Source organism: Leucopleurus acutus (genome assembly GCF_964270905.1).
Source record: "Leucopleurus acutus genome assembly, chromosome: 8".
NCBI classification, from domain to species: Eukaryota; Metazoa; Chordata; class Mammalia; order Artiodactyla; family Delphinidae; genus Leucopleurus; species Leucopleurus acutus.
The window spans coordinates 16471861-16498444 of record NC_139151.1 but is presented as its reverse complement, the minus strand read 5'-3'; the positions used below and the strand labels follow the sequence as shown (position 1 = coordinate 16498444).

The window sequence follows — 26584 nt, the reverse complement described above, 5'->3', positions numbered from 1 at the left end:
ATATCGAACCACAAAAGACCCAGAATTGTGAAAGCAATCCTGAGAAAAAAATAATCAAGCTGGAGGTATAACCCTCCCAGACTTCAAACTATGCTACAAAGCTACAGTAATCAAAGCAGCATGGTACTGGCACAAAAACAGACACACAGATCAATGGAACAGAATAGAGAGCTAGAAATAAACCCACACACCTATGGTCAATTAATCTATGACAAAGGAGGCAAGAATATATAATGGAGAAAAGACAGTCTCTTCAACAAGCGGTGCTGGGAAAACCACACAGCCAAATGTAAAACAATGAAATTAGAACATTCCCTCACACCATATACAAAGATAAACTCAAATGGTTTAAAGATCTAAATGCAAGACCTAAAACCACAAAACTCCTAGAAGAGAACATAGGTGAAACATTCTTTGACTAAATTGTAGCAATATTTTCTCAGCTCAGTCTCCTTAGGCAAAAGAAATAAAAGCAAAAATAAACAAATGGGACCTAATTACACTTATAAGGTTTTGCACAACAAAGGAAACCATCAACAAAACTAAAAGACAACCTATGGAATAGGAGAAAATATTTGCAAATGATGCGACCAATAAGGTATTAATATCCAAAATACACAAACAGCTCATACAACTCAATATCAAAAAAACAACCCAATCAAAAAATGGGAAGAAGACCTGAATAGACATTTTTCCAAAGAAGACATACAGATGGCTAAAAGGCACATGAAAAGATGCTCAACATCCCTAATTATTAGAGAAATACAAATCAAAACCACAATGATGTATCACCTCACACCTGTCAGAATGGCTATCATCAAAAAGTCTACCAATAACAAATGTTAGAGAGCATGTGGAAAAAGGGAACCCTCCTCCACTGTTGGTGGGAATGTAAATTGGTGCAGCCACTGTGGAAAACAGTATGGAGGCTCCTTAAAAAACTAAAAATAGAACTACCATATGATCCAGCAATTCCACTCCTGGGTATATATCTGGAAACAATAAAAATACTAATTCAAAAACATACATGCACCCCAATGTTCATAGCAGCACTATTTCTATAGCCAAGACATGGAAACAACCCAAGTGTCCGTCAAGAGACTACTGGTTTAAGAAGCTGTGGGATAGACACACACACACACACACACACACACACACACACACACACCGAAATATTACTCAGCCATAAAAAAGAATGAAATATTGCCACTTGCAGCAACATGGATGGACCTAGAGAATATCATACTAAGTAAGTCAGAAAAAGACAAATATTATATGATATAATTTATATGTGGAATCTAAAAATTAATACAAATGAATCTATATACAAAACAGAAACAGACTCACAGACATAGAAAACAAACTTATGGTTACCAAAGGGTAAGGGGGGAAGGGATAATTTAGGAATATGGAATTAACAGATACAAACAACTGTACTTAAAATAGATAAGCAACAAGGATTTACTGTATAGCACAGGGAACTATATTCTATTTACTGTATAGCACAGGGAACTATATTCTTATAATAACCTATAATGGAAAATAATCTGATATATATATATATATATCTGAATCACCTTGCTGTACACCTAGAACTAAAACAATCTTGTAGACTATACTTCAATTAAAAAAGAAAAAAGCCTTCTCCTATAAATGGGAAATTCAGATTTACCTATTGTTGGAACTCACCTCCCAGAAGCTTCCATTTGGCACTGGAACGAAAGGCTTCCATCTGCTTTACCTCTTCCGGCCGCTCATCCACAAACTCAGCCACCTGTGGGAGTGAGAACAATACGTTAAGGAAATCCACAGGATCCAGCCAAGTAACACTGTTGTTGTCTCAAGAACCTGAAGCTACAACTATTCCATTCCTAATAATACAGGGCACACGAAGACCCAAAACGGCCATGAAGAAACAGGTACTGGTCCTCAGTTACATTTGCTCCATAAACATGTGATTGGCACTGGATGGTTTAACTATAGATCTTTCTCTGACTAATCAATTTCCCTCCAGAGGTTAATTTCTTTCATTACATACCTTCTTATTAATGTGCCAGGTATACAACTGCCACTTGTAAGCTAAAAGCTAAACTCCTTTTACCCTTTTACTTTTACATTCAGAGTGAAAACACAGGCAGGTTTCCTGTCATCCTATCATTCATTAAGGGCTTTGGACTCCTTATGAAAACTTTCTTATTGTAGGTAGTCACAATGACAGTTTTTCTAGTATCCAACCAAAAGAAGTCAATAAAATGTACACAGACTCATAGAATTTTTAAGGGATAAGACCATATTTCATATCATCCAAATTCCCAAACAAATTTGGAATCTTCTCTACAGTATACCTGATAAATGATCACTCACATAGTCCCTCCCTGACAGGGAACTAATTCACTGACATGGAACTCATGTTACAAGGCAGTCCACTGCACTTTGGGGCTAGAAAGTTCTTAGTTTCATTGGACCCATATCTACCTTCCTATAACTTCTTTCCATCCACCCTAGTCCTACCTCTGATGCAACTGATCCCCTTTCCACATGACAGACCTTCAAAGATGGCTGGCATAATAAATTCTAATTACACAGTAGCAACTATGAGCAAGGCACTGTGTTTTGTGCTTTACTTATACTATCTCACTTTATCCTCACAAAAGCCCTGGAAAGAAAGGCTCCACACTACTAAGAGCAAACTATGGCTCAGAGAAGTTAAGTAACTTTCTCAACCTAGCAAGTGGCACAACTGAAACTCAAACCCAGGTTTGAATTCCCCTCTACTTCTTCTCTTCTCCCAAGATCCTACCATCATTCTTCATATAACCTAGTTTTGAGATCTCTCACTGGGCATTAAAAACACAGGCTTTCAAACAAGATGGGGCTTCCCTGGTGGCGCAGTGGTTAAGAATCCGCCTGCCAACGCAGGAGACACGGGTTCGAGCCCTGGTCCCGGCACATCCCACATGCTGCGGAGCAACTAAGCCCGTGCGCCACAACTACTGAGCCTGTGCTCTAGAGACCACGAGCCACAACTACTGAGCCTGCATGCCACAACTACTGAAGCCCGTGCGCCTAGAGCCCGTGGTCCACAACAAGAGAAGCCACTGCAATGAGAAGCCCGTGCACCACAACAAAGAGTAGCCCCCGCTCGCCGCAACTAGAGAAAAGCCTGCATGCAGCAACAAAGACCCAATGCAGCCCAAAATAAATAAATAATTTATTTTTAAAAAAACAAGATGAATTGAGATCTAAATTCCCAGCTTTGCCCCTTAATATTTGTATAACCTTTGGCAAATTATGCTCTCTAAGCCTCAATTTCCTCATTTGTAAAAGCAGGATCAAAGGATTGCTATGAGGATTCAACAGATAATTCATGTAAGCTTAGCAGTGCTTGGTACATGGTAAATTACACCTATTAATCTTGTGCTGCCACTATTACTGTGGTTGTCCTAATTATTGGTTGTGATAATCTTGGAGTAACAAAAATGAATTCAATAACCAAGGTCTGTTGTAACAAGCATAGAGTCTAGCAGTGGGGCTAAAGCTTCCTTTATGTAGGTTTTGGGACAATCATAAGAGAAAAAGACAATATTATGAAGGAAAATTAACAGACCTGACTACAAAAAATCAAAATTTTTAAATATCAAAAACTATTATAAACGAAGAGGCAAATGACAAAATATACCTACGGCATGTAAAACAGATAATATATTCCTATTATACAAATATCAAATAAATCAATGAAAAAAATAAAAACTCCAAGTTTCTAAAAAAATGGACAAATACAAGAAATTCATAAAATACAAAAGCCCAATAAACATATGAAAAATCATTCATTTGACTATTTTTTCAAAGAATATGGATACCACTGTTCACCTGCCAAATTGACATAGGTTTGCAGTTGCTTTGTTGATGTGAATAATGTTCCAATATTGATGAAGAAATGGGGAAACTGACATTCCCATACACCTCTAGTGGGAGTGCAAATTCATACCACCTTTTGGAAAGCAATATGGGAAACACCTAAAATGACCATACTCTCTAACCTATTGCTTTCACTTCATAGGAATAAAGAAATAAATGGATTCTTACAATGATTTATGTCCAAAATGTTTATTAAATCATTACGATATTTTAAAACAGGAAACAACACATACAGCCAGTAATAAGACAGATTAAATTAATATGTATATTGAGCTACTATGCAACCATTAAAAGTCACATTCTCAAAGAATTTTTTAAAGTCTTACTAAAGTATTGACAACATAACTATTAAGTGAAAGAGCAGGCTCCAAAACCATATGTATAGTATAATCCCAATTATATTTGGAAAAATAAATAAAATACAAGTATTACAATCTATGAATTAAAGCATCTAAACGTTAGCAGTTGTTATCTCTGGATGGTCACAGTAAAAGTGATTATATATTCTTTTTAAAACTTAAACGTTCTTACAATTCCAAAATATTCTATAATAAACATGTATTGCTTTCATAAAATAAAAAAATAGGGCTTCCTGGTGGCACAGTGGTTGAGAGTCCGCCTGCCAATGCAGGGGACACGGGTTTGAGCCCTGGTCCGGGAGGATCCCACATGCCGCGGAGCAACTGAGCCCATGCACCACAACTACTGAGCCTGTGCTCTAGAGCCTGTGAGCCACAACTACTGAAGCCCGCACGCCATAACTACTGAAGCCCGCGCGCCTAGAGCCCGTGCTCCGCAACAAGAGAAGCCACCGCCATGAGAAGCCTGCGCACCGCAATGAAGAGTAGCCCCCGCTCGCCTCAACTAGAGAAAGCCTGTGTGTAGCAACGAAGACCCAACAAGGCCAAAAAAAAAAAAGAATAAATAATTAATTTTTTAAAAATAAATAAATAAAATTTAAAAATAACAACAAATGTTATAAACATTAACTAGGCTTCAGTAATTCATTCTGACTGAAACTAAATTGGCTCCTTACGATCACTATTTCCCTTCTAATTACTAACAAACCTTCTTCTAAATAATCTATCAATATTATAGAATATGCTGGGGATTAACATTAAACATACTCAACTGGAATTCACCTTTACAACCTTTTAGTATAATACAGCCTATCAACAGCTCTCCTTTTCACCTTGTTTCTCAGCAATTCTGAGCAAGGTTCCATGACCACACCAATGCTAACTTATTTGCCTATGCTTTTACCCACCTGGCTCTTACTCATCCTTTAAAATTCAATTCAGGTATTTCCATCCTTCATGGAATTTCCCAGTGGAATAAAAAGTATGCTATCTCCCTTGTGTTCTAATGGCACCTGGTACATATGTGAACTCTTATTTCCAACATTCATCATATTGTCATTTGAAATTCAGTCTCCCATTGTAGAGTATGACCTGTAAAGCACAGACACTATGTTCTCTTAATCTACATATTTCCTGTACTTAGGCAAGAGCATATAATTTAAAGCTTAGTTGAATCAGGGAATAAAATGAGCAATTAAAAAGTTTCCTTTGATTGAACCTGAACGTTATTTTTAAGGTAGGTTCCAACAAATTGAACCATGGTGAATTCTAACCATGGCTCTATCACCGACACTGAGGAATCCTGCCTCTCTGTGATCAGTTCCTGTTTCCAAGCAGATGGAGCCCTCCATATACAAAGACTGTGTATAGACATCAGCAAAGAAGACTACTTTAAAATAGCTCCTGGAAAGTGTCACCTCTTCTCTGCCCTCAACTTTCCCCCTTACTAATCTACCCTGCACTGGGAGTCGAGATCGAGAGGCTTGCATTTCAAAGTCCTCACAGCCTCAAAAGATACACACCACAGGCAAATCTCCATCATCTTCCTCTTCCTCCTTTTCTGTTTTAGTGGTTGACATAGATGTCCAGCTCACGTCATCATCCACAATCCGCATTCTAAATGTGAAAAATAAAAAGATCAAAAGAGAAGAAACATTTTTGGATAACAGCCTACAAACACTTATCTTTGGTTTTAGGCTAAAACTCAAAATCCTACAAGATCTATGGTCCATTCTTTGCCAATATGGCCAACTTTATCTTGTACCACTGCCTCCTCAGTTCACTACTCACTAGTCATCTTTTGGTGCCTACAACGGGCCAAATTCCTTTCCATATCAGTTCCACGTCTCAGTTCCTTCCCTCTGCCTGACCTACTCTTCTCATTCTTTACTGGGAAACTCTTACGCATTCTTAAAATCCTAGCATATATATAACTTCCTTCACAGACCTTCCAATACTATTTCACTTACCTCCCCCAACTAAGAACCCCCGTTACTCATTCTTGGAATACTTTATCACAAAGGAAATAAATCAACCAGTTGTGTAATTAGTTGTTTAAAGGCTGTATCCCCATTAAGCTATAAGCTCCATCAGAGTAGGGACTATGCCTCTCTCACTCACAGTGATATCCTCAACACCCTGCAAAAACTGGCATAGGAAATACTCAATAAATGTTTGTTACACGGATAAACTATGTAACAAACATAAATATAAACAGTCATTATTAACAGTTATTATTTGAAAAGGCAAGATCACTTATCACAACAACCATTTAATATAAGTGATATCATTCCGTTTTACTCTCATTTTTAAAGATGAAAAAACTGAGGCTTAGACAGATGAAACATCTTGCCCAAGGCCACACAGCCCATAAAGTGGCACAGCTAGGACGCAAAGCCTAATCAGTGTTACTCCAAAGCTCAAGTTAATTTCACTACATGGCACTGCCTCCAAGGAATCCACACAAGTCAGAGGGGACAGAAAGCAAGAATAACACAACAACCAAACCAGGAGAAGAAATGGATTAGTTCTTCGGAACTACTTGACTTTATTGGGTATATTATTAGTTTCCTAGGGCTGCCTAACAAAGTACCACAAACTGGGCGGCTTAGAACAACAGGAATGTATTCTCTCACAGTTCTGGAGGCTTCAAGTCTGGAATCAGGTGTCTGCAAGGCAATGCCTGCCAGTAAGGCTCTAGGGAAAGACCTTTCCTTGACTCCTCGCACTTCTGGTAACCCCTATTGTCAGCATAAATCCAGTCCAGTCTCAGCCTCCATCTTCACGTGGTAGTTTTCCCTCTAAGTCTGTTTCTGTATCCAAATTTCCCTTTTCTTAAAAGGACCCCAGGACCCCAGTCATATTGGATTCAGCGTCCATCCTAACCCACTATGACCTCATCTTAACTAATTACAACAGCAAAGGCCCTATTTCTAAACAATGTCACATTCTGAGGTTCTGGGTGGACATGCCTTGGAGGGAAGGGGCACTATTCAACCCAGTACACTGGGCCACATAAGTTTTCTCGTTTGAAAAGTGGGGGTATCAAAAATATCTACTTCATGGTACTGTTATGAAGCTTAAATAAATTCGTTTAGGTCTAAAGTACTCAGAACGGTGCCTGGCACATGACAAGAACTGTATAAGCGTTAGTTGTTATTGTTAGTAGTAGTAGGAAGAGTAACAGGAAGTGAGCATAGGTCTCCGACTCAGGACCGGAGTCCTTGGCATCGGAGAATCCCCACCGACATGTTCTGGGCCCTTAATATCCACGCACAGAACCTCTGAATTTGCTTCACCACTTTAGTCTCAGGGCACAATATTCATTCTCTGCGGGAGAGGACGGAATGCTACAAAGGCGGGAAAAGAGTAATGAAAGTTACAGCCAGGCCTGAATACGTCGAAGATACTGCCCAGGGGCGCGAGGAGCGGTCTGAGCGGACTCTGGGCTCAGGCAGCGCCGGGCGAGCAGTCAAGGGCGCTGGGCCCCTCGGGGCCGCCAGCGAGGAGCCCAGGAAGAGCCGGGCCGAGGGCGGAGCTGGGAAGGTGAGGGGCGGCGAGCCGCGCGGACCGCGCCCCGCCAGGGCCAACTCACCCCTTGCCGCCGGCCCCGCCAGTCTTCGGCCGCTTTTTGCGACGCTTGCGGCCGGACTCAGAGCCCCGGTCGACGCCGGCATCTGCCCCAGACAAGTAACGCTTCAGGTATTCGGCCTTTGAGAGCGGCGGAGCTGCCGCCATGGCAGCAGCGAAGGCGGGGAGACGGATCGACGCTGCGGACAAAATTCTTGAACGCGAAACGGAGAGCGAAGACTCTGGGAGGCGGGGCCAGGACCGGAAGTGAGGGAGGGTGTTTGGAACCGACAGGGAGTCTCGTGTGAGCTTTTGTGGGCTTACGAGGGGCACGCGCACGTTGCGGGCCCACTTCACATCCCTCTGACGTTACAATCGTGTTTCTTATCTTTGTCCATTCTGTCATTCAACAGACCGTGCAGCAAGCGCTGTTGTAGCCGCGAGGCTACAGCCACGACCCCAACAAGATCTCTGCCCCCAGCAGCTTCAGAAGGACCAGAGAGCAGTAGTTAGGTACGGGGGCTCTGGAGCTGCAGTGCAGCTTGAGTTTGAGTTCTGCTTCCATAACTTCCTAACTGTACGACCTTGGGCAACATACTTAACAAAATGGGGATAAAAATGACACCGAACCCAATGGTTGCAAGGACTAGGTTAATATTACTGTGTAAAGTGCTTTGAACAGCATCTGGCATAGTGTGTCAGTTATTTTTATTAGTATGTTTAGGTGGAGAGAAATCTGCTTTGATAGGCTTTCAAGAACTATTCAACAGGGCTTCCCTGGTGGCGCAGTGGTTGAGAATCTGCCTGCTAGTGCAGGGGACACGGGTTCGAGCCCTGGTCTGGGAAGATCCCACATGCCGCGGAGCAACTGGGCCCGTGAGCCACAACTACTGAGCCTGCGCGTCTGGATCCTGTGCTCCACAAGAGAGGCCGCGATGAAGAGTGGCCCCTGCTTGCCGCAACTAGAGAAAGCCCTTGTACAGAAATGAAGACCCAACACAGCCAAAAATAAATAAATAAATAAATAAAAAGCCAAGCATTTGAAGCCCTTTAAAAAAAAAAAAAGAACTATTCAACAGAGGAATTCAGGAATTCCAAACCCAATATAATTACTACGAAAAATATGGAGGTTTCTAACCTATGTATCTTACCCACATTTGATATTTGTTGCCCCTAGCTATCTCTTGCGTATATTTCCAATGAAAATGACCTGGATCTATTTTCAACATGGCAAGAGAGAAGCTAGAGAGATTGATTTTTTTTTTTTTTTCATTCAGTGTTTTATTTTTTAAAACTCAGGTAATTTACTTTTTGGCCAGGCAGCATGCAGGATTTAGTTCACCAACCAGAGATGGAACCCGTGACCCCTGCAGTGGAAGCGGAGTCTTAACCACTGGACCACCAGGGAAGTCCCTAGAGAGAGACTGAATTCTAATACTCAAGTTTAGGGAGAAGACTTTTCTTCCTGTGGGCATTAAGAGCTTTACTTGAATTATCTCATTTAACCCTCACATTTCTCAGATGCTTTTATTATCCTTACCTTACAGGTGAGAAAACTGAAGCTTGGAGAGGTTAAGTTGCCCAACTTCACACAGCCAGAACATATGACCCTTGGAAGCAGAGGCTAACAAAGTGGGGTGCAAGAGGTAATCCAAATTTCTTGAAAAAGAATTAGATTGCGTATTTTACTTATCTCACAATATGTTAAATTTTTGTCACGTTTTAAGGTTTATTAGTCAATAAAGTATTGTTATACTTTATAAATAAATACGCATATCTTGGAACACATGTTCAGAAAATATACATAAGAAAACAGGTTTGGAGGTCACTGCCCTGAAGCATGAACTTTTAACCACTGGGCTATACTGGGTGGTCACAGCACAGGCCCAGGAAGAAGAGCAGGCTGGGTCCCTCAGGGCCTATGAGAAGGGGGCACTGGACTGATAGGGCTTCACTAGCTGCAGGGCCCCACAGGTCTCCCATCCACAACCTGCCTTGGCTTCTAGTACACTTCAGTGTATCTCAAGCTGAACTCCACAGCCCTGCCTCCACCCTGGTGTCAGCAGACATCGGGAAAGTCTCATATTTCTGCTCCAGTGAACATTACCAGTATAGTCCTCTCCACCCCATCGCCTCCTGCCCATTTCTGTCTTCAGTTCCACCTCTACCCTTTCTACTCAGTACCAAACCTTAGCCTGACAAGACTAAGCTCAGGTCTTAACCCTGCCTCACAGGGCAGTTACGCAGGATCAAATGCATTCATGACCAGTGGCATGGTCTAAGTTTTGCCCTGTCTCTGCAGTTCCATCTAATAAAGCTAATGCCCCCACCTTCCCTGGCACTACCCAGACCCCTTCCCTGCTTGACATTCCTCCATAACATGGTGATTAATCTGACACTGTTCTACTTGTTGGTTTCTTGTCAACCCCCCACCCACTCTGTTTGCCAATTTTCCCCACTACACTTGAAGCTCCGTGAAAGCAGAGCTTTATTTTGTTAAGTTCTATGATGTGCCAGGCACAAAGCAAGCACTCAAACATCTATTGAAGGAATGAGTGAAATGCCAGCTCCAGTCCCCAAATTACAGTAGCCACACCGGAGAAAATGTTCTTCAGGAGGTTGAATTCTACCAGCATAACAAACAAGGACAGAGTGCAAAATAAACATAAAATAATAATAATTAATAATAAAACAAGGACAGAGTGATTTCAGAGGCCAGTGCTGTTTGAAAGCCACCATTTTAATGAGAACTTCTTCACCGGTCCTAGACTCCCTCCCCTCAGAAGACTCTCTTCCTGTTGAGAGTCAGTATTTTATACACCCAAACCAACTTCCAAACTCCAGACGTAGCTGTCTTCACCTTCTCCAGCTCTTCAGAGTTCCAACTTGACATGAGAGAGCACTGTGTGGAGGGAGGGTAAAGACTTTATAGGAAAAAAATGACAATGACATGCCTGATGGTTCATTTCTGGGTTTCTTGGCAGGCCAATTCAAATCCTCCAAAACAAGGTCAAGTAACCCAAGAGGCTTGCGTTTCCGTCACAAACTGTTCAGAAATTGTGCTCAGATCTCTGACTCAGACCAGGTGTCCTCCCCACATGGGCAAGACCTGGTGGGGAGGCCACTCCAGTCTTTTCCAATAGCAATAAATAACCCCGCGGTCTGAGCAGCACTGGAGGCTGGCCGGGAACCGCCCACGGCTACCGCTGGGAAGCCAGACCTGTCTCATAGCCCTCCGTCTTCATGTCATTGAGCCCCAGTTCCTCGTTTTGGTCAAATGTGCGATTATAGTGCTCCACCTTCATCTCAGGATCATCTTCCGGTGCGTACACGTTCTGCAAGGCCAAGGACAGACCATCAGTGCCTGTGCCATCCTGCCACCCCCACCCCCCCAGACAGCTTCCAATTCCCACTTTCCCAGGACCTTAAGGAGGTGTTTATTCCTTTTTGTTTTGTTTTGTTTTTGGCTGCACGCCATGTGGGATCTTAATTCCCTGACCGGGGATTGAACGTGCGCCCCCTGCAGTGGAAGCACAGAGTCCTAACCACTGGACCACCAAGGAAGTCCCTTTATTCTCTTTTTAAGGGCCTCCAACACCCCATGGCTAGGCTCAACTCGTGGGCAGCAACAGAACCCACATGGGCTAGAAGTGGGACTGCAGGGAGAAAAACTTTCTATCTGCACTTTCTTACGAAGAGAGTAGCATAGTCTTAACAGTGGAGAGACCTTAGAACAGTTTTGCCTGACCCATAATAACTGCTCAATAAATGTTAAAGTTACTGTTAATCACCAGAGTATCTCCCTAGTCAGCTTAAAGCCTTTTCCCATCTTGGCCTCTGGACAAGGCACCATTTCTCCTCAATCCACAGTCAGATTTGCAAAATGAAAATGCCACTGCTGGACTTAGAGCTGGGACTCGAGCTAGACTAGAGGAAGAAGGAACCTGGGAGTCTCCTTTTTCCCCCTCTTGACACACACTTACAGTCCCATACACCTTCCCCCTTCCTCTCTTATGTTCCAATTTCTGCTAAAAGGTTCCTTGATAAAAAGCAGTTCATTTAGAATTAAGTCTCTCAGTTTCTGGAGATATGATACATATTTAAGGAAGGTCAGAAAAGATATCTCTGTGAAATACCAGGGAAGGTCTACAGTACCTGCAAGTAGCTGTTTCCTGCTGGATCATCCATAACAAAGTGGGCCTTCATGTTACCCTCAATGATCTAAAGGAGACAGAATACAGCATGAGCATGTAAATCTTACATAGCTGCTGGCAGGAAGGGACTATGTCTGCCACACAGAAACCAACCCAATTTACACTGCAGAATCCCCCAAAGTTTTAAGAATTGGTGAAATGAAGGTGCCTCTAGAGGTGGAGTGGAGAGAATCTAAAATAAAGACTGTTAGACAGCTATTTAAGAAGCAATCCGGCATCCCCAATCTCCTCTCCCATTCCAAACAGACCAACGACTGCCCTTGCCCCACCCCAATAAAAGAGAATTCTGTGGAGAAGTTACCACAGCACACTATGGACAGGGGGACACTCGCCCAGTTGAGGGTAGAGGGAAAGAAATCAAGAACAGAAGTCAATGTACCCTTATTGGAAACAGACATACACACACCCCAGCCCTCTTCCCACACTCAGCTCTCAGAACACTGCCAGCCAAGCCTCCATCCTCAAGACAGGAAACGGAACACCCACTGATGGGAATTTGACCAGCCCGAGAGGAAACACCTAACAACTCTGGCACTGGAGTTACCTCAACAAAATGGCCAAGCTAAATCCCCCTCCAACGAGCCCAACGTCAGCAAGACTCACCCCACTCAGATGTTTTAGTCCTCTACTTTTAAATAGACAACCAATGACTACCAGACATTTGAGCAAAGCCCGTAATATTGAAAGACAGAAATCAAATGGGAAAAAAAACCTTAAGAGGAAATGGAAACTATGCGAGGAAAATAAAACGTCAAAAAAAAAAAACCCCAAAATTAATATTCTCAAAGAGAAAAAAATACTACATCCTTAAAACAACAGGATGCTACTTTTTTAAAAGGAGGAGAAAGTATTGAAAGACCAAAAGCCACTTGGAAAATAAAAATGTCAGTAGGAATGAAAAACTCAATTGAAGGGTTGGAAAATTAAGATAATCTCCAAGAGTAGAGCAAACACAAAGAAACTGAAAACAGAACAAAAAAATAAGTAAATTACAGAAGACCAGACAAGTCAGTCTAACATCCAAAACATAGGGATTTCAGAAAGAGAGAACAGAGGGGAAGCAATAGAATACTTTTTAAAAGCTTCCTAGAACTGAGCCACATGAGTTTCCAGATTCAAAGAACCCACCAAGTGCTTAGCAACAATGGTTGAAAATTGACCCACGTCAATTTTCTGAAATTTTACATCCTGAAATTTTACATCACATCCTGAAATAATAATAAAACAAGGACAGAGTGATTTCAGAGGCCAGTGCTGTTTGAAAGCCACCATTTTAATGAGAACTTCTTCACCGGTCCTAGACTCCCTCCCCTCAGAAGACTCTCTTCCTGTTGAGAGTCAGTATTTTATACACCCAAACCAACTTCCAAACTCCAGATGTAGCTGTCTTCACCTTCTCCAGCTCTTCAGAGTTCCAACTTGACATGAGAGAGCATTGTGTGGAGGGAAGGTAAAGACTTTATAGGAAAAAAATGACAATGACATGCCTGATGGTTCATTTCTGGGTTTCTTGGCAGGCCAATTCAAATCCTGAAATTTTACATCACAGGGGACAAAAAAGTAACGCAAGAATAGGTCACAAACAAAAGATAGGGAATCAGAATGCCTTCAAACTTCTCAACAGCCAAACTGGGAAACTGAAAGACATTAGCGGGAAACTGGAAGACCTTAGAAATTCTGATAAAAAATTATTTCCATCCTAGAATTCTATTCCCAGCCATTAATCTAATATAAGAGTAGAATAAGGACTTCCCTGGTGGTGCACTGGATAAGAATCCGCCTGCCAATGCAAGGGACACAGATTCGAGTCCTGGTCCAGGAAGATCCCACATGCCGCGGAGCAACTAAGCCCGTGCGCCACAACTACTGAGTCTGCGATCTAGAGCCCGTGAACCACAACTACTGAGCCCACGTGCCACAACTACTGAAGCCCACGCGCCTGGACCCCGTGTTCCACAAGAGAAGCCACCGCAATGGGAAGCCCGCACAGCACAAGGAAGGGTAGCCCCCGCTCGCCGCAGCTACAGAAAGCCCGTGTGCAGCAACGAAGACTCAGTGCAGCCAAAATTAAAATATTAATTTTTTAAAAAAGGTGGAATAAAAAAATTTTCAGACATGCAAAGTCCCAGAAATTTTACTTCCCATGCATTTTCTTAAGAAGCTACTGGAGAAGAGGCTCCAACAGAAAAAAGGGAGAAAACCAAGAAAGGAGATGGCATGGGATATCAGAAACCAAGAGAATCCCCAACATGTCGGTTAGATGTTTACATGTGGCAAGAAAGGGTATGCAGCTTCTTGTTCACTGGAGCCCCAGGACCACAAGCACTGACCGGCCAGAGTCCTCTCACCTGGTTCAACTTCTGGCTAAACTCCTGCAGTTTCTCTGTCCGGCCAGGACTGGAACTGTCGCCCAGTGTGAAAGGGTTCTTGGTCACCTGCAATAAATGGCATCCAAAATGCTAGAATACTGGCTCCATGTTTGATAGGCTTAACCATAAACCTGGTGCGGGGTGACAGGGGTGCCTGTCAGGGAAGCTTGGTCGCCATTTATGCCGCACCGCCTTTCTGACCTAGGCGGCCACCCCTAAAACCGTGTGAATTAATCTGCCAAGATGATAACGGGCAACGTGAAACAAAAACTATAGAAATGTTCTTAAATATGATCTCTAGTCCTCATTGGAAGAAGTGCAAAATAAAGTATAGTTTACAAAGACAAAATGCCCGACGACTGATAACCAGTTAAGCAAAATGATTCATTAAGAGGATAGAGATACGTTCGGTAGATTACTTCTTTCTGCTCGTGGACGCCGCCGAGTAAGCATCGTTGACGTCTCCCCCCACCCTCCACTGCCGTTATGTCTAAGTCAGAGTCACCCAAAGAGCCCGAACAGCTGCGGAAGCTCTTCATCGGAGGTTTGAGCTTTGAAACAACCGATGAGAGTCTGAGGAGCCATTTTGAGCAGTGGGGAACGCTCACAGATTGTGTGGTAATGAGGGATCCAAACACCAAACGCTCCAGAGGCTTCGGGTTTGTCACATATGCCACTGTGGAGGAGGTGGATGTGGCCATGAATGCAAGGCCACACAAGGTGGATGGAAGAGTTGTGGAACCAAAGAGGGCCGTCTCAAGAGAAGATTCTCAAAGACCTGGTGCCCACTTAACTGTGAAAAAGATTTTTGTTGGTGGCATTAAAGAAGACACTGAAGAACATCATCTAAGAGATTATTTTGAACAGTATGGGAAAATTGAAGTGACTGAAATCATGACTGACCGAGGCAGTGGCAAAAAGAGAGGCTTTGCTTTTGTAACCTTTGATGATCATGACTCTGTAGACAAGATTGTCATTCAGAAATACCACACTGTGAATGGCCACAACTGTGAAGTAAGGAAAGCCCTATCTAAGCAAGAGATGGCTAGTGCTTCATCCAGCCAAAGAGGTCGAAGTGGTTCTGGAAACTTTGGTGGTGGTCGTGGAGGTGGTTTTGGTGGGAATGACAACTTTGGTCGTGGAGGAAACTTCAGTGGTCGAGGTGGCTTTGGTGGCAGCCGCGGTGGTGGTGGATATGGTGGCAGTGGGGATGGCTATAATGGATTTGGTAATGATGGAAGCAATTTTGGAGATGGTGGAAGCTACAACGATTTTGGCAGTTACAACAATCAGTCTTCAAATTTTGGACCCATGAAAGGAGGAAACTTTGGAGGCAGAAGTTCTGGCCCCTATGGTGGTGGAGGCCAATACTTTGCCAAACCCCAAAACCAAGGTGGCTATGGTGGTTCCAGCAGCAGCAGTAGCTACGGCAGTGGCAGAAGGTTTTGATTACTGCCAGGAAACAAAGCTTAGCAGGAGAGGAGAGCCAGAGAAGTGACAGGGAAGCTACAGGTTACAACAGATTTGTGAACTCAGCCAAGCACAGTGGTGGCAGGGCCTAGCTGCTACAAAGAAGACATGTTTTAGACAATACTCATGTGTATGGGCAAAAAAACTCGAGGACTGTATTTGTGACTAATTGTATAACAGGTTATTTTAGTTTCTGTTCTGTGGAAAGTGTAAAGCATTCCAACAAAGGGTTTTAATGTAGATTTTTTTTTTTTTGCACCCATGCTGTTGATTGCTAAATGTAATAGTCTGATCGTGACGCTGAATAAATGTGTCTTTTTTTTTAAAAAAAAAAGAGGATAAACATATGGGTTAAGTCAACACACACATATATATGTATGTTTGGGACTTTCTTAGGTGCTGGAAGGACCCTCATGACCCCATTTTACAGTGAAATAAATGACTTATCCAAAACCGCAAAATATCTACATCAGCCCAGAATTAGGTGTGAGAATTTCCATTCTGAATTTCCAACAAACTTATCATCACAATGCAAAATAATATTTAAGCCTCTCAAATCAGCTTTAAAGCAAAGAAACCTCAGTTATCAGCTCCAAAAACTAGGACCTTTGCAGCCTTCCAGCCCCTTCCCCACAGCTGCACTGCGGAAGATGCCATGCACTATACTCAGGGGACTCACCAGTTCCTGGATGTCCTTCAGTATCCCCTCCAGTGTGGTGAACTTGCCCCCGAGGACAGCCATTCCCAGTTCAAATTCCAGCTCTGGGATTTCCATACTACATGTCTCGGACTGTGAGATGAGAGATCAAATTAGGCTTTAAATCAGGAGCTGCTAGAGAAAGCTAACCAGAGTCCTCCTGCCAAATTAGTACCACCAGTGATAATCTGGGGACAAAGTCAGCTGTCCCAGTTTTCTCTGAATCTCCAATTAAAGCTAGACTCACTCCTAGAACCAACCTTAAAAGGGGGCATTCTGAGTCATGGCTCCAGCAGACATCCTGTCATTAGAGATCTATGCTCTAATGACAGCAGACATCCTGTCATTAGAGATCAGAAACAAGGGCCCTCACAGACACTAGAGGCAAAAGGCTGCCAAGTCATCAGAAAGAGCTTAGGGGTCACCTTCTGAATCTGCACTTCCTACCATGGATTAACTCTGCTCAGGGATCCTCAAACCCAAGGAAGTAAGGAGGTACTTCACAACGCCAGGACATGATTGAGAAAAGACAAATTCCCCCTCGACAGAGACAGCCATTTGCAGAGGAGAGTCACTTCCCCAAGCAGGTTGGTACCTTGAGCAGGTCTCGAGTCATATCTGAGGGATCAGTGATGTAGAAGGTGATCCTGGTGCCCAAGGGCTCTACTGCGCCTCCAGATTTCACCTGCAACAGACAGCAGTGCCAGGAGCAGCAGCAGAGGAGACACCCATCCTCACCTGGTGCGGGGAGACCCGGAAGGGCTGGGGGAGTAGGCTTGGACCTCCAATCAGGCCCACTAATGGCTACCAAGGACAGTGCTTTCTAAACCAACAGTGGCAGCAGTCACCCAAACCAAAATCACTGAAAGCTGGCCAGGAGCAGAGTGCCCAGCACCAGCAGCCTGCCAAAGATTCACCCGAGATTGCCAAGAAACTGAATTCACGGTTAAAAAAATGACTCTTGGGGCTGAAAGGGACTTCCAACTGCAACTATCGTGTTGATTCCCTTTATAATTTTCTGGTTTAAGAACTGAAACAGCTTATGCTTGAATACACTCAGGAAAAGGGAATTTACAACCCTCCAAGGCAGCCCACTCTATATTCAGATAGACCTAGAAAGTTTTTTATTACTGAGTCAAAATCTGCCTCCCTGCTCTTCCACCCCTCTGAGCTGTAGGTCAAAAAGTAGTTCTCTCTCTTCCATATAACCAACTTTGAATGTCTTCAACAAGTTATGCTATCTCTAACTTTTCTTCTGTAAGCTAATTTCTAGTTCAAGAGCTCCTCACCCTAAGCAGCTTCAGAAAGGATGAAAGCTACTCTTCCCAAACGATGAAGCCCACCCACCTCATTGGTCCGATGGCCGCAGTTCTCGCAGTTGGTAGCCATGATGATAACCTCCTTAAAGTGGGGAATTTCTGGAAGATGGAATTAAGGAAATCTGCTTCCAGGACAGCAAGACCACCCTGTGGGGAAGAACAAATCCGAACCCCACAAACACACAGTTGCTGGTCCCAGGACTGCAGGAAAGAGATCACAAGAAGCAGCCTAACTCAGACAGCCCCCCAGAAGAGGGCAAGGTCACCACCCACGGCGATCGCTGTTCATCAGTGTTTGATGACATGGCTCAGGCCACACGCAGGAGCCTAGAGACCATGGCCTAATTCTCTCTTTGAACCCAAAAGCCAAGGTGCACGGTCTCATCAAAGGCAACATCCCTCTCATCGCTCGGAATAAAGCCTTGTGCTTTCCCTGAAGGGAGTACTCTCCAGCTTGGATATAATCTTCATGCCTGAGTCAGATGAAGAGCAACCCAACTGCCCGACAAAAGATACGAACTAGCTTCATGTTGGTCTGGGCCAGAGCATTGCATTCCGGGCAGTTGGTGTTGAACTGGAGCACCTGGAACACAACAGGGGGACGTAGAGTGAGCCCTCCCAAGCAGGTGAAACCTGCTCAGGCTGGACATGCAGCTGGTACACTGGCGGCCACCCGTGAACAGCGTCGGTCTCAGCCCACCACTCTGCTCCTTCCTCCACAGTTGCCAATGTGACTCACTTCGTTTCTGAGATCTTCCTCTTCTGGTTTCTCTTCTGGTTCCTCTGCCTAAAGTAGCAGAGATGCAAATCATATGTTGGCACACAGACCTCAGCCTCGCCAACACCCTGCCCCAGAGTGAGAGAAAATGCTCTGGCTTGCTTACGTCGGCTGCCACCTCGTGGGTTTAACAGAGAAGTTGGAAAGCAAAGCCCCAGGCAAGGGAAGAACAGAGCTTAGGATAGGATCACAGCCACTGCTGTCCTGTGTTGTAAAGTTTACCCAAAGTCCTTAAGTGAGCTAGAGGGGAGGCACACACATGCTGAGATAGCGTACACAGGGCGGCGGCAGCAAAATAAGTTCCCACTGACTCCCAGCAATCGGAGTGCAAGATAATTCCAGAGCATTCTTCTGGCTTCTTCAGGGCACTTACCTGGAGCCCCAGCATCTCTTCCTGCTGTAGAGTCCGATTATAGTGTGTGATCACCAGGGCATCATCTTTCCGGGGAGCATGTGGGTTTTCCACAAAGCTGTTCCCTGAGGGATCATCAATGATCTAACAGATGGGTAACGAGAGAGCAGTTATAACAAGAAATTATGTACGATCCTCCACCTACCATCAGACCACAGAGGCGCCACAGAAAAATCTCAGACTGTCTTAATGGTCCCTCCTACCCTAAATCTAGGGCACCTGGAGTCCCTCAGTACTCACCAGGGTGAAAGGAGAGGCCACTTGCTTTAGCTCCTTCAGTTTGACAATGAACTCATCAATTCTTTCAGCCGTGGCTTCTTCATTCGCCTGACAGGAACAAAGAGTAAAAGATCAGCCCTGGGGATAGAATTTATGCCCCCATCACTTCCAACAGGAAGCCACCACCTGTCTTAGTGTGACTGGGAACAGAGACTCAGGCTTCACAATAAGAGGTAGCAAGTAAGTTTGAAGTTTATGGGCGGTGCCAGATGAGCCTCATTTTCTCACTCATTCAGCCATTTAGTCCAGGCATTTGTGCCAGGTTATAGATAACAGTAAATGAACCAGAGCCCTCTCATGGGGCTCCACAGCCAGTTAAGAAGACAGATGACTAAATTTGCAATTATATTATTTCATACACATATATATATGTATATATGAAATGTCATAATAAACATAAGATACAATGGAACACTCAGGAAGCACAGATAAGCCCAAGAATATCAGGAAAGGGTCTTTGGAGGCAATGTTACAGTGTCTGTCTGAGAAGAGGCCTCAATGTACAGTGGGGGAGGGGAAGTGGAAAGGATAGTGGTACAGCATATGCAACATCCAGGCAGCTATAACATCGCTGTGTGCTTGCCCACAAAGTTCTCCAACATTCAATCAGAGACAGCTCAGCCACGTGGGAAGGGGAACAAGTGTACATAAATAATTTTTCCTTGAGCTGCCGCCATCAGAAAACCCCAGCTCACCCTTCGTGAGGGCTGATCCAGCTCCAGGCCAGAGACGGCACGGCTGATCAATCCTTCAACAGTAGTCAGAGCTGGTGAGGAAGAACAAAAGACTGGTCAGTCTTCACTTCGCTATCAAGTGCCTGCAGGACCCTGGGCAGTTCACTTGAACCCTCTGGGCCTTGATTTCACCTGTAAAATAAGGAGGCAGGGAACAAGGTTCCATTCACCTCTAACTCATTCTGGTTTTTCTGTAAGATGATGTGGAAAAACCCGGACGAAGCTTTAGGCCAACCCAATACTATCTTAAGCTGCTTTACCTAAGCTTTCTGTTTATGTTAAACCAATGAAGATCACAATGATGTGGCCAAACCCACACACAAGCCACTAGACCTGGTACCAGGAGTTTTGCAAGAAAGTAAGATTTGAGCTAGGCATGAACAGTGCAAACACTCTGACCTTAAACTTACCTCCTTTCTGGCTGAAGGCAGGAATTTCAAAATCCAGCTCTGGGATCCTTGTGGTGGCAGAGTCAGTCTTCACTACTTCTCTGTTCATGTCCTGGGCAGAAAGAAAAACCTTCAGTCCACAGAGGTCTCAACAATACAGGTTCTTCTCAGGAAATAAGAGTGCCCCCCCCCCCCCCCCCCCCCCCCCCCGCCCAACCACCACCCTCAGAGGCCCCAGCCCAGCTGTCTCTTCCTCTCTCCACTAGGGGGAGTCCGGACTACTCCTGCGGAATAGTACCTTGATGTGAAAACCAGCTACCCAAACGATGAGAGTACTATTCATAACAACTACTGCTCATTTGATACTTTCTGACAAAGTTTACAAAGCGCTTTCACAAGTCTTACCTCACCTGAGCAGATGACAGCACCAACGCCATTTTACAAAGGAGGAAACTGAGGCTTGAACACTTAAGTGGATTTATTTGAGGTCCGACCACCTGGACCAGAGCTCTGACTCCAGTCCCCAGGCTTTCTCTAGGACACTAGGGTAACTGCTCTGGGCTCCTCTCACCTCCTGGGCCCTGACGGTCAAAGTATAGCGCACTCCCTGGTCCTGTATCCTGCCTGCCGACTGGATCTCCGTGTTGTTCCAGCCACAGTGCTCGCAGGAAAAGGAGCTCACGATTATTTCTCTAAAGAAGGGGATCTCGGTGAGCAGGAGGCGCGTCATGCCCTAGGGAAGCAGAAGACAGTTAGGGAAAGAACCAATGAAACCCCCATCCCCCATCTACTGACCCCCGGGCGTGCCTCGCCTCCGGGTCCCCAACTGGACCAGCCTGGCCAGGTCGCCGACCCCCGCTCCTCCCCTCCTCAAACCAACCCTCCAGCCGCCCGTGGCCGCGCCCCCGCCTCACATTACGGTAGCAGTTCATGCACAGCGACTCGATCTCGGTAGGCTGCTGCTCCTCGTCATCAGCGCTAATAGGCCGGAACAAGTGCCCCGTCCCAGGCTGTCGGGCCTGGAAGGGCGAGGGGGCGGCAGTAGCCGCCGGGGGCCCAGGATCCACAGCCCCACTGGCCAACATGACCACGCGCTGCTCAGGCCCCAACTTCGGTCTTCTGCGCCTCTCTTGGCCCCACCCCTTCCTCCGGCACTTCCGCCAGCTACCGCCCCGCCCATCCTTAAAGAGGCCGAGGACTCCCCTCGGGGAACAGTACCTGACACGCGGTTTTCCAGTTGCCGGGATTATTCGGTCCAGACTTCCAAAGCCAGCCGGATCCAGGCTTTGCCTCCACCTCAATTCAGGCGTCACTGCCCCCAGCGCGTCCTCTCAGACCCAGGGCAGTTTTTTGCTCCTTTGCAATAGCTCCGCCATACTGGGTTCTAACTATTAGTCCACAAGTCTAACTACGAGAGGCTTGACGGCAAGGGGCCTGGCCGTCCATCTGTATCCCTGAGGAGGCGCGCTCCTCCCTGGGTTTGCTTGGATCCGCCGTTGGGCCAGATGCTGCCTAGGCTCTAGATCGCCCTCCCTTAGTCCCTCAATCTGTCTCCATTTCTGTTCTTCTCACTCCCTAGTTCTGTCCTCATAAACACCTGCCCAAATTCCTGCCTCAGATACACCGCCCTCACTTTTACCCCTATTGGCTCATCGCACCATATCCAACCCCAGCTGACTCACCCCTCCTGATCTCCTAACCACCACCAACAAAAACACCTCTTTGGGGGGTAAACTTTCCTTCCCAGCACCTCCTCTCCCTGGGCACCTTTCTCCCACTTCTGGTGCTAAATCTAGGGTGTCATGGAAGAGATCCAGTCTGCAGGCATGATGAGGCCAGATTCAGATGGGGTCTGTGCTATGAGGGAGTGTGGCAGTGAGAACTCTGCAGGGTGGGCTAAGCCGGGAGGAAAGGGTGCTGCCCTGGATGTTCTAAGGGTACTGGACTGGGTGTGTTTACCCTTTCCTCTCTCCTCTTCCCTCCACTTCAGCCACCCCCAATTTTAGACTTCCCAGGGAGCTATGAGGAGTTTGGTTGCCCCCAAGTGAATATGTACATGGGGAATGGGGGTGGGGGTATGAGTTTGAGGGTCCAAGAAGAGGGTCAGTCATAAAAAGAGGGACAGTCACAAAAGAGGCCATTCAGGGGCTTCCCTGGTGGCGCAGTGGTTGAGAGTCCGCCTGCCGATGCAGGGGACACGGGTTCGTGCCCCGGTCCAGGAAGATCCCACATGCCGCGGAGCGGCTGGGCCCGTGAGCCATGGCCACTGAACCTGTGTGTCCGGAGCCTGTGCTCCGCAACGGGAGAGGCCACAACAGTGAGAGGGCCACGTACCACAAAAAAAAATAAAAATAAAAAGAGGCCATTCAAAATATGGAACAGCCGGGACAAAGAAGACAGGCCACCTCAGGGGCCTTTACCTCATGCACACCGTCCTGTGGTAAGCAGGCTGGTGAACAATTCAGGTGCAGAGGAAGGGTCTCTAACCTAGGCACACCACAGGTGTGACAAACAGCTGTCAGCCCAGCCAGAGCAACACCCCTCCGATACAACTGGATTAGGAAGAGGTCAATGAGAAAGAGTAGCGAGGGATTGAAGGCGGGTGATGGGTGTGCTTTGGGGATAGTGGTGAGGCCACTGCTTTCAGACATAGTCCAAATGAGAGTCACACCAGGCAAATAAGCTTCCATCATAAGCATCTATTTCATTTGTGTCAGAAATCTAGACTTCCGCCTGGGAGTCGGGAGGGAGGGGCCAGAGATGAGGAGGGCACACAGTAGGCTCCCCAGAGAGTTTTAAGTAGCCCTCACAGATTGGAGGGCTCAGTCAGCTGTTCAGATGTAGTGTTATGTAAGGAAATCCAGGCTCTGCTCCCTCCCATCACGACCCACACCATTTGTCTACACCAGCATCAGCCAGCAGGGGTATATACACACACACCATCACATGTTCTCTTCATCATATTTTCTGCTCTTTCTCCCTTCTCTTCCCCCAACAGAAGCTGTCATGGCAGTCCTGGGGAGAAAAGAGCTCCTCTCTGTGGACCAGCTCTAGCAGTGGCCACCAGGTGGCCAGAAGTGATCAGAGCCTGGCCCTGGGAAGAAGAGGCAAGTGCTTCCAGCACCATGGCAACAGGCTTGCACATAATGACCCTGCACATACAGTGCCTCCTTCCCGCCCTCTCCCGCCACCCTAGAATGGAGCAACTCAGGAGGATTCCCAAATGAGCACGGGAAGCCGGGTTTGCAAAGCCTGGTGAATGTAATGCATCCGGACGGGGGAATTGCAGGTGGCTGGACGGCTTAGGACAACAGCCCTTTGAGTGACCTCAGCTATCCTGTGCAGGGCCCTCCACCCTCTGCCCAAAAGGCCACTGTCAAGGACATAGCTATGTTAGAGGTTCAGATCTTGGGCTCCCCAGACAAGAATCTGGGACGTGGACAAGTAGACTCTCAGGGCTCCCCCAGATGGCCAGGACTATGGTCACGAAGGCTGTAGTTGATGTCTTCCCACAGGTCGTCGAGGCGGGCCTGCAGCTCGCTCCGGGCCTTGCCTCGGTCCCCTTGTAGGAATTCTGGAGCGAAGGCGCTGTGGCCTGGCGGAGGTGGCGCCAGCTGCTGCTGGATCTGCTTGGTCTCTTGGTCAATGGCACGGGTGAAGGCGGCAATCTGCAGGAAGGTGTCGTGGCGGAAAGCCTGGAGTCGTTGGCGCACCTCCTGAGACAGCACCTGGGGGTCCGGCTGGGCCTCTTCCTCTGCACCGTCAGCACCGGCGCCAGCAAAGGCGCTGAGCTCTTCACGCAGCTGGTCGAGGTTCTGCTGGATGCGCGTGTGCAGGGCCTTGGCCTTGAGCGTGAGCTTGCGCGAGAGCACCTGCACGCAGCGGCTGAGGCGCGCCGGGCTGGCGGCCGCGTGCGGCGCCACGCTGCGGTGCAGCTCCTGCACGTGGTGCCCGATGCCGGTCACCAGGCGCTCCGCGTACGGGTGGAAGAGCTCCTTCACGCGGCCAGTGTGGTTTGCCACGTGGTCCTGCAGCTCCTGCAGCAGGCTCCGCGCCTCTTCCACGCCCCCCAGCAGCTGGGCCTTGGTGCCCTCTCCGACCACGCGCAGCTGCTCCTGCAGCTCCTGCACGCGCAGGGCCACCTGCTCCATCAGCTCCACCGTGTAGGGCTGCAGCTGCCGCCGCAACCCCTCCAGGTTCCAGCCCACGCGCTCGTGCACCTCGGCCATGTAGGGCTCCAGACGCTCCCTCACTTCCTCCAGCTCCTCCTGCAGCTGCTGCCGCATGCCCACCGGGTCGTGTGGGAGCCCGGGAGGCTCCCTCCCCTGACCATTCAAAGGACCCAGCTTTTCCAGGAAGTTGTTCATATTGCTGACGTCTGGCTCAAGTCTGTCTTTCAGGCTCCTGGGGAAGGAGACAGACAATCAGGCCATCAGACTGCTAGCGCCCTCATCTCCTTTGCCCCAAAGATGTCACTCACTGATCCTATGGAGAAACCAAGGATGCAGGGCGGTGGCCCCAGAGCCGGGTCTCCAGTACTAACCCAAGCCAACCATGACTCCTCCCACAGGAAGTACAAACACATGGCACACGCATATCCAGGTGAACACTTCCCAATTCCTTGTGCACGGAGGCACCTGGCCTCTCACATAATCCTTTCGTTCTGGAGGCTGCAGTGGGGGGGGCCCTCTCCCCTGCTCCCTGGTCCCACGCCTCAGAGGGCATGGAGGCAGCAGCTAAAGAGAGATCAAAGGTGGAGGCTGCCGGCAGGGGCTGCTGAACAGCCCAGGAAGACCAGGATAGAGGGCAGAGCTAGCACCGCTCTGTTCTCTTCCCAGGGAGGACCACAGGTTGAGCAATCAGGCACTGCATCATCCCACCCTCTGGGTGTCTTCTCCCTTTGACCGCACCCCTTGCCCTGGCCACTCACGTGGGCTCCCGTGCCAGCTTCTGCTGCTGGATCTGCTCCACCCTGCCTTTGTCCGTGCTGCTCTGGCTGAAGTAGTCCCAGAAGCCTTTCCGTGCCTGGGTGATTGAAAGCACTGTGGAGAGGGAGCAGGTGAACAGGGGATGGGTTTCCTCCCCCAGGGTGGACAGACCCCTCAGTCCAGCCTCCACCCACTCCTCCACAGTGAAGTCAGGGTTGGAGACCCACCTGAGAGGAGGGCCAGAGCCCAGGTCAGAACTGCAGCCACACTTGCCATGATGTTCTCTGAGAAGAAAGGTGAATGGAGGCCTGGTGAGAGTGAAGAAGCAAAGAAGGGACACCTCCCATGGGACTTGCCCCAAATCTGTTAACCCTCCCCTGGGTGTAGGGAGCTCAGAGCTATCAGGGCTTAAGAGGACTGACCTAGTTGAATGTGGCTGGGAGGGAAAGGGTGTCTTTCTGGGATGGGTTGGGGGGCTCCTTTTTCACCTCATCACATCATATAGAGTTTGTGGAGCTCAAACTGCTTTGTAAAGGTTCCTCCCCGACCCCACCCCGCCCAGAAGACCCCAGGAGCAGCTCCCTCAGCCACTTCTGCCACCACTCCCCTGCTCACCTATTCCTGCCCCCATTTCATGGCTGGGAAAACTGAGGTATCCCGGGGGTGGGGGAAGAAGCTGCTCTGCCAAAGTGCTCTAAGAGGAGGTCCTTAATTCTTAGTTCCCACCCACAGCTCTCTGCTCAGTTCCCTCCCTTAGGACTCCGACCCACATCCCTCTGCCCTGGCTGCTCACCTGCTCGGTTCTGGGCACAGAGAGCAGACATTCCGCTTTATAGTCCAGGGCCTGGGCCTCTGGCAACAATTGCTCTGAGTAAATACCACGTGGAAGTTCAAAGAAGGATGACCTCAGCTGCCTCCCAGTGCTTACCTCCTGCCCTTTCCTGGTACCCAGGGGGTTAATGAGTACCCTAGTATCTGGATGCTGCCCCAGTAGAAAAGTGCTTCCTGGAAAGTTTTACAAGGAGTGGGCCTGAACTCCTCACCCAGTTCCCCCAAACTCCTTGACTTCCAACCTTCCTGTGGACCTACTGGCTGACCCACCAATACAGACAAGCCTGTTTGTCTGCTGAGGGCCCGGCTCTTACTCA

The 26584-nt window shown here is 47.0% G+C and overlaps 4 protein-coding genes across 5 annotated transcripts in view; 1 reads left to right on the top strand and 3 right to left on the bottom strand.

Annotated features, from left to right (window-relative positions):
- BUD13 (BUD13 homolog) overlaps positions 1-10245 on the bottom strand; it is a 38135-nt gene extending 27890 nt beyond the window's left edge. Inside the window, exons 1-3 of the mRNA XM_082845533.1 lie at positions 7873-10245; positions 5801-5894; positions 1690-1774 (exon numbers count right to left, since the gene is read on the bottom strand). Coding sequence (XP_082701659.1) covers positions 1690-1774; positions 5801-5894; positions 7873-8015 — 322 coding nt within the window. The 5' untranslated portion in view covers positions 8016-10245. The remainder of the gene's footprint in view (positions 1-1689; positions 1775-5800; positions 5895-7872) is intronic.
- Positions 10246-10562: 317 nt separating this feature from the next.
- Positions 10563-23628, bottom strand: ZPR1 (ZPR1 zinc finger). The gene is made up of 14 exons (XM_082845536.1): positions 21423-23628; positions 21080-21241; positions 20530-20620; positions 20081-20151; positions 19347-19433; positions 19068-19190; positions 18656-18703; positions 18433-18499; positions 17945-18015; positions 17193-17282; positions 16580-16690; positions 14410-14496; positions 12003-12068; positions 10563-11182 (listed from the first exon to the last, which is right to left on the bottom strand). The coding sequence occupies exons 1-14, from the start codon at positions 21591-21593 to the stop codon at positions 11048-11050; spliced, it is 1380 nt and encodes a 459-aa protein (XP_082701662.1). The 5' UTR covers positions 21594-23628; the 3' UTR covers positions 10563-11047.
- LOC309965794 (heterogeneous nuclear ribonucleoprotein A1-like) lies at positions 14855-16227 on the top strand. The gene has a single exon (XM_082845539.1). The coding sequence runs from the start codon at positions 14917-14919 to the stop codon at positions 15877-15879; it is 963 nt and encodes a 320-aa protein (XP_082701665.1). The 5' UTR covers positions 14855-14916; the 3' UTR covers positions 15880-16227.
- A 122-nt stretch (positions 23629-23750) lies between the features above and the next one.
- Positions 23751-26343, bottom strand: APOA5 (apolipoprotein A5). Of its 2 annotated transcripts, none has more exons than XM_082845538.1 (4): positions 26230-26343; positions 25664-25720; positions 25439-25550; positions 23751-24912 (listed from the first exon to the last, which is right to left on the bottom strand). In XM_082845538.1, exons 1-4 carry the CDS (start codon positions 26258-26260, stop codon positions 23961-23963), a joined length of 1152 nt encoding a protein of 383 aa, XP_082701664.1. In that variant the 5' UTR covers positions 26261-26343; the 3' UTR covers positions 23751-23960. The 2 variants fall into 2 exon arrangements, with proteins under 2 accessions (XP_082701664.1, XP_082701663.1); XM_082845537.1 differs by having other exon boundaries at positions 25664-25744; positions 26230-26342.
- Between the last annotated feature and the right edge of the window lie 241 nt (positions 26344-26584).

Excerpts from the sequence above, each read along its gene's own strand:
- LOC309965794 (XM_082845539.1), top strand. The coding sequence starts at position 14,917 with ATGTCTAAGTCAGAGTCACCCAAAGAGCCCGAACAGCTGCGGAAGCTC.
- ZPR1 (XM_082845536.1), bottom strand. The coding sequence starts at position 21,593 with ATGTTGGCCAGTGGGGCTGTGGATCCTGGGCCCCCGGCGGCTACTGCC. Across the intron at positions 20,621-21,079 it reads TGACCGTCAGGGCCCAGGAG|GACATGAACAGAGAAGTAGT; the intron begins GTGAGAGGAGCC and ends CTTTCTGCCCAG. Across the intron at positions 19,191-19,346 it reads TGGCCTCTCCTTTCACCCTG|ATCATTGATGATCCCTCAGG; the intron begins GTGAGTACTGAG and ends CCCATCTGTTAG.
- APOA5 (XM_082845537.1), bottom strand. The coding sequence starts at position 26,260 with ATGTCTGCTCTCTGTGCCCAGAACCGAGCAG. Across the intron at positions 25,551-25,663 it reads GGCTCTGGCCCTCCTCTCAG|TGCTTTCAATCACCCAGGCA; the intron begins GTGGGTCTCCAA and ends CCCTCTCCACAG. Across the intron at positions 24,913-25,438 it reads AAGCTGGCACGGGAGCCCAC|GAGCCTGAAAGACAGACTTG; the intron begins GTGAGTGGCCAG and ends CTCCTTCCCCAG.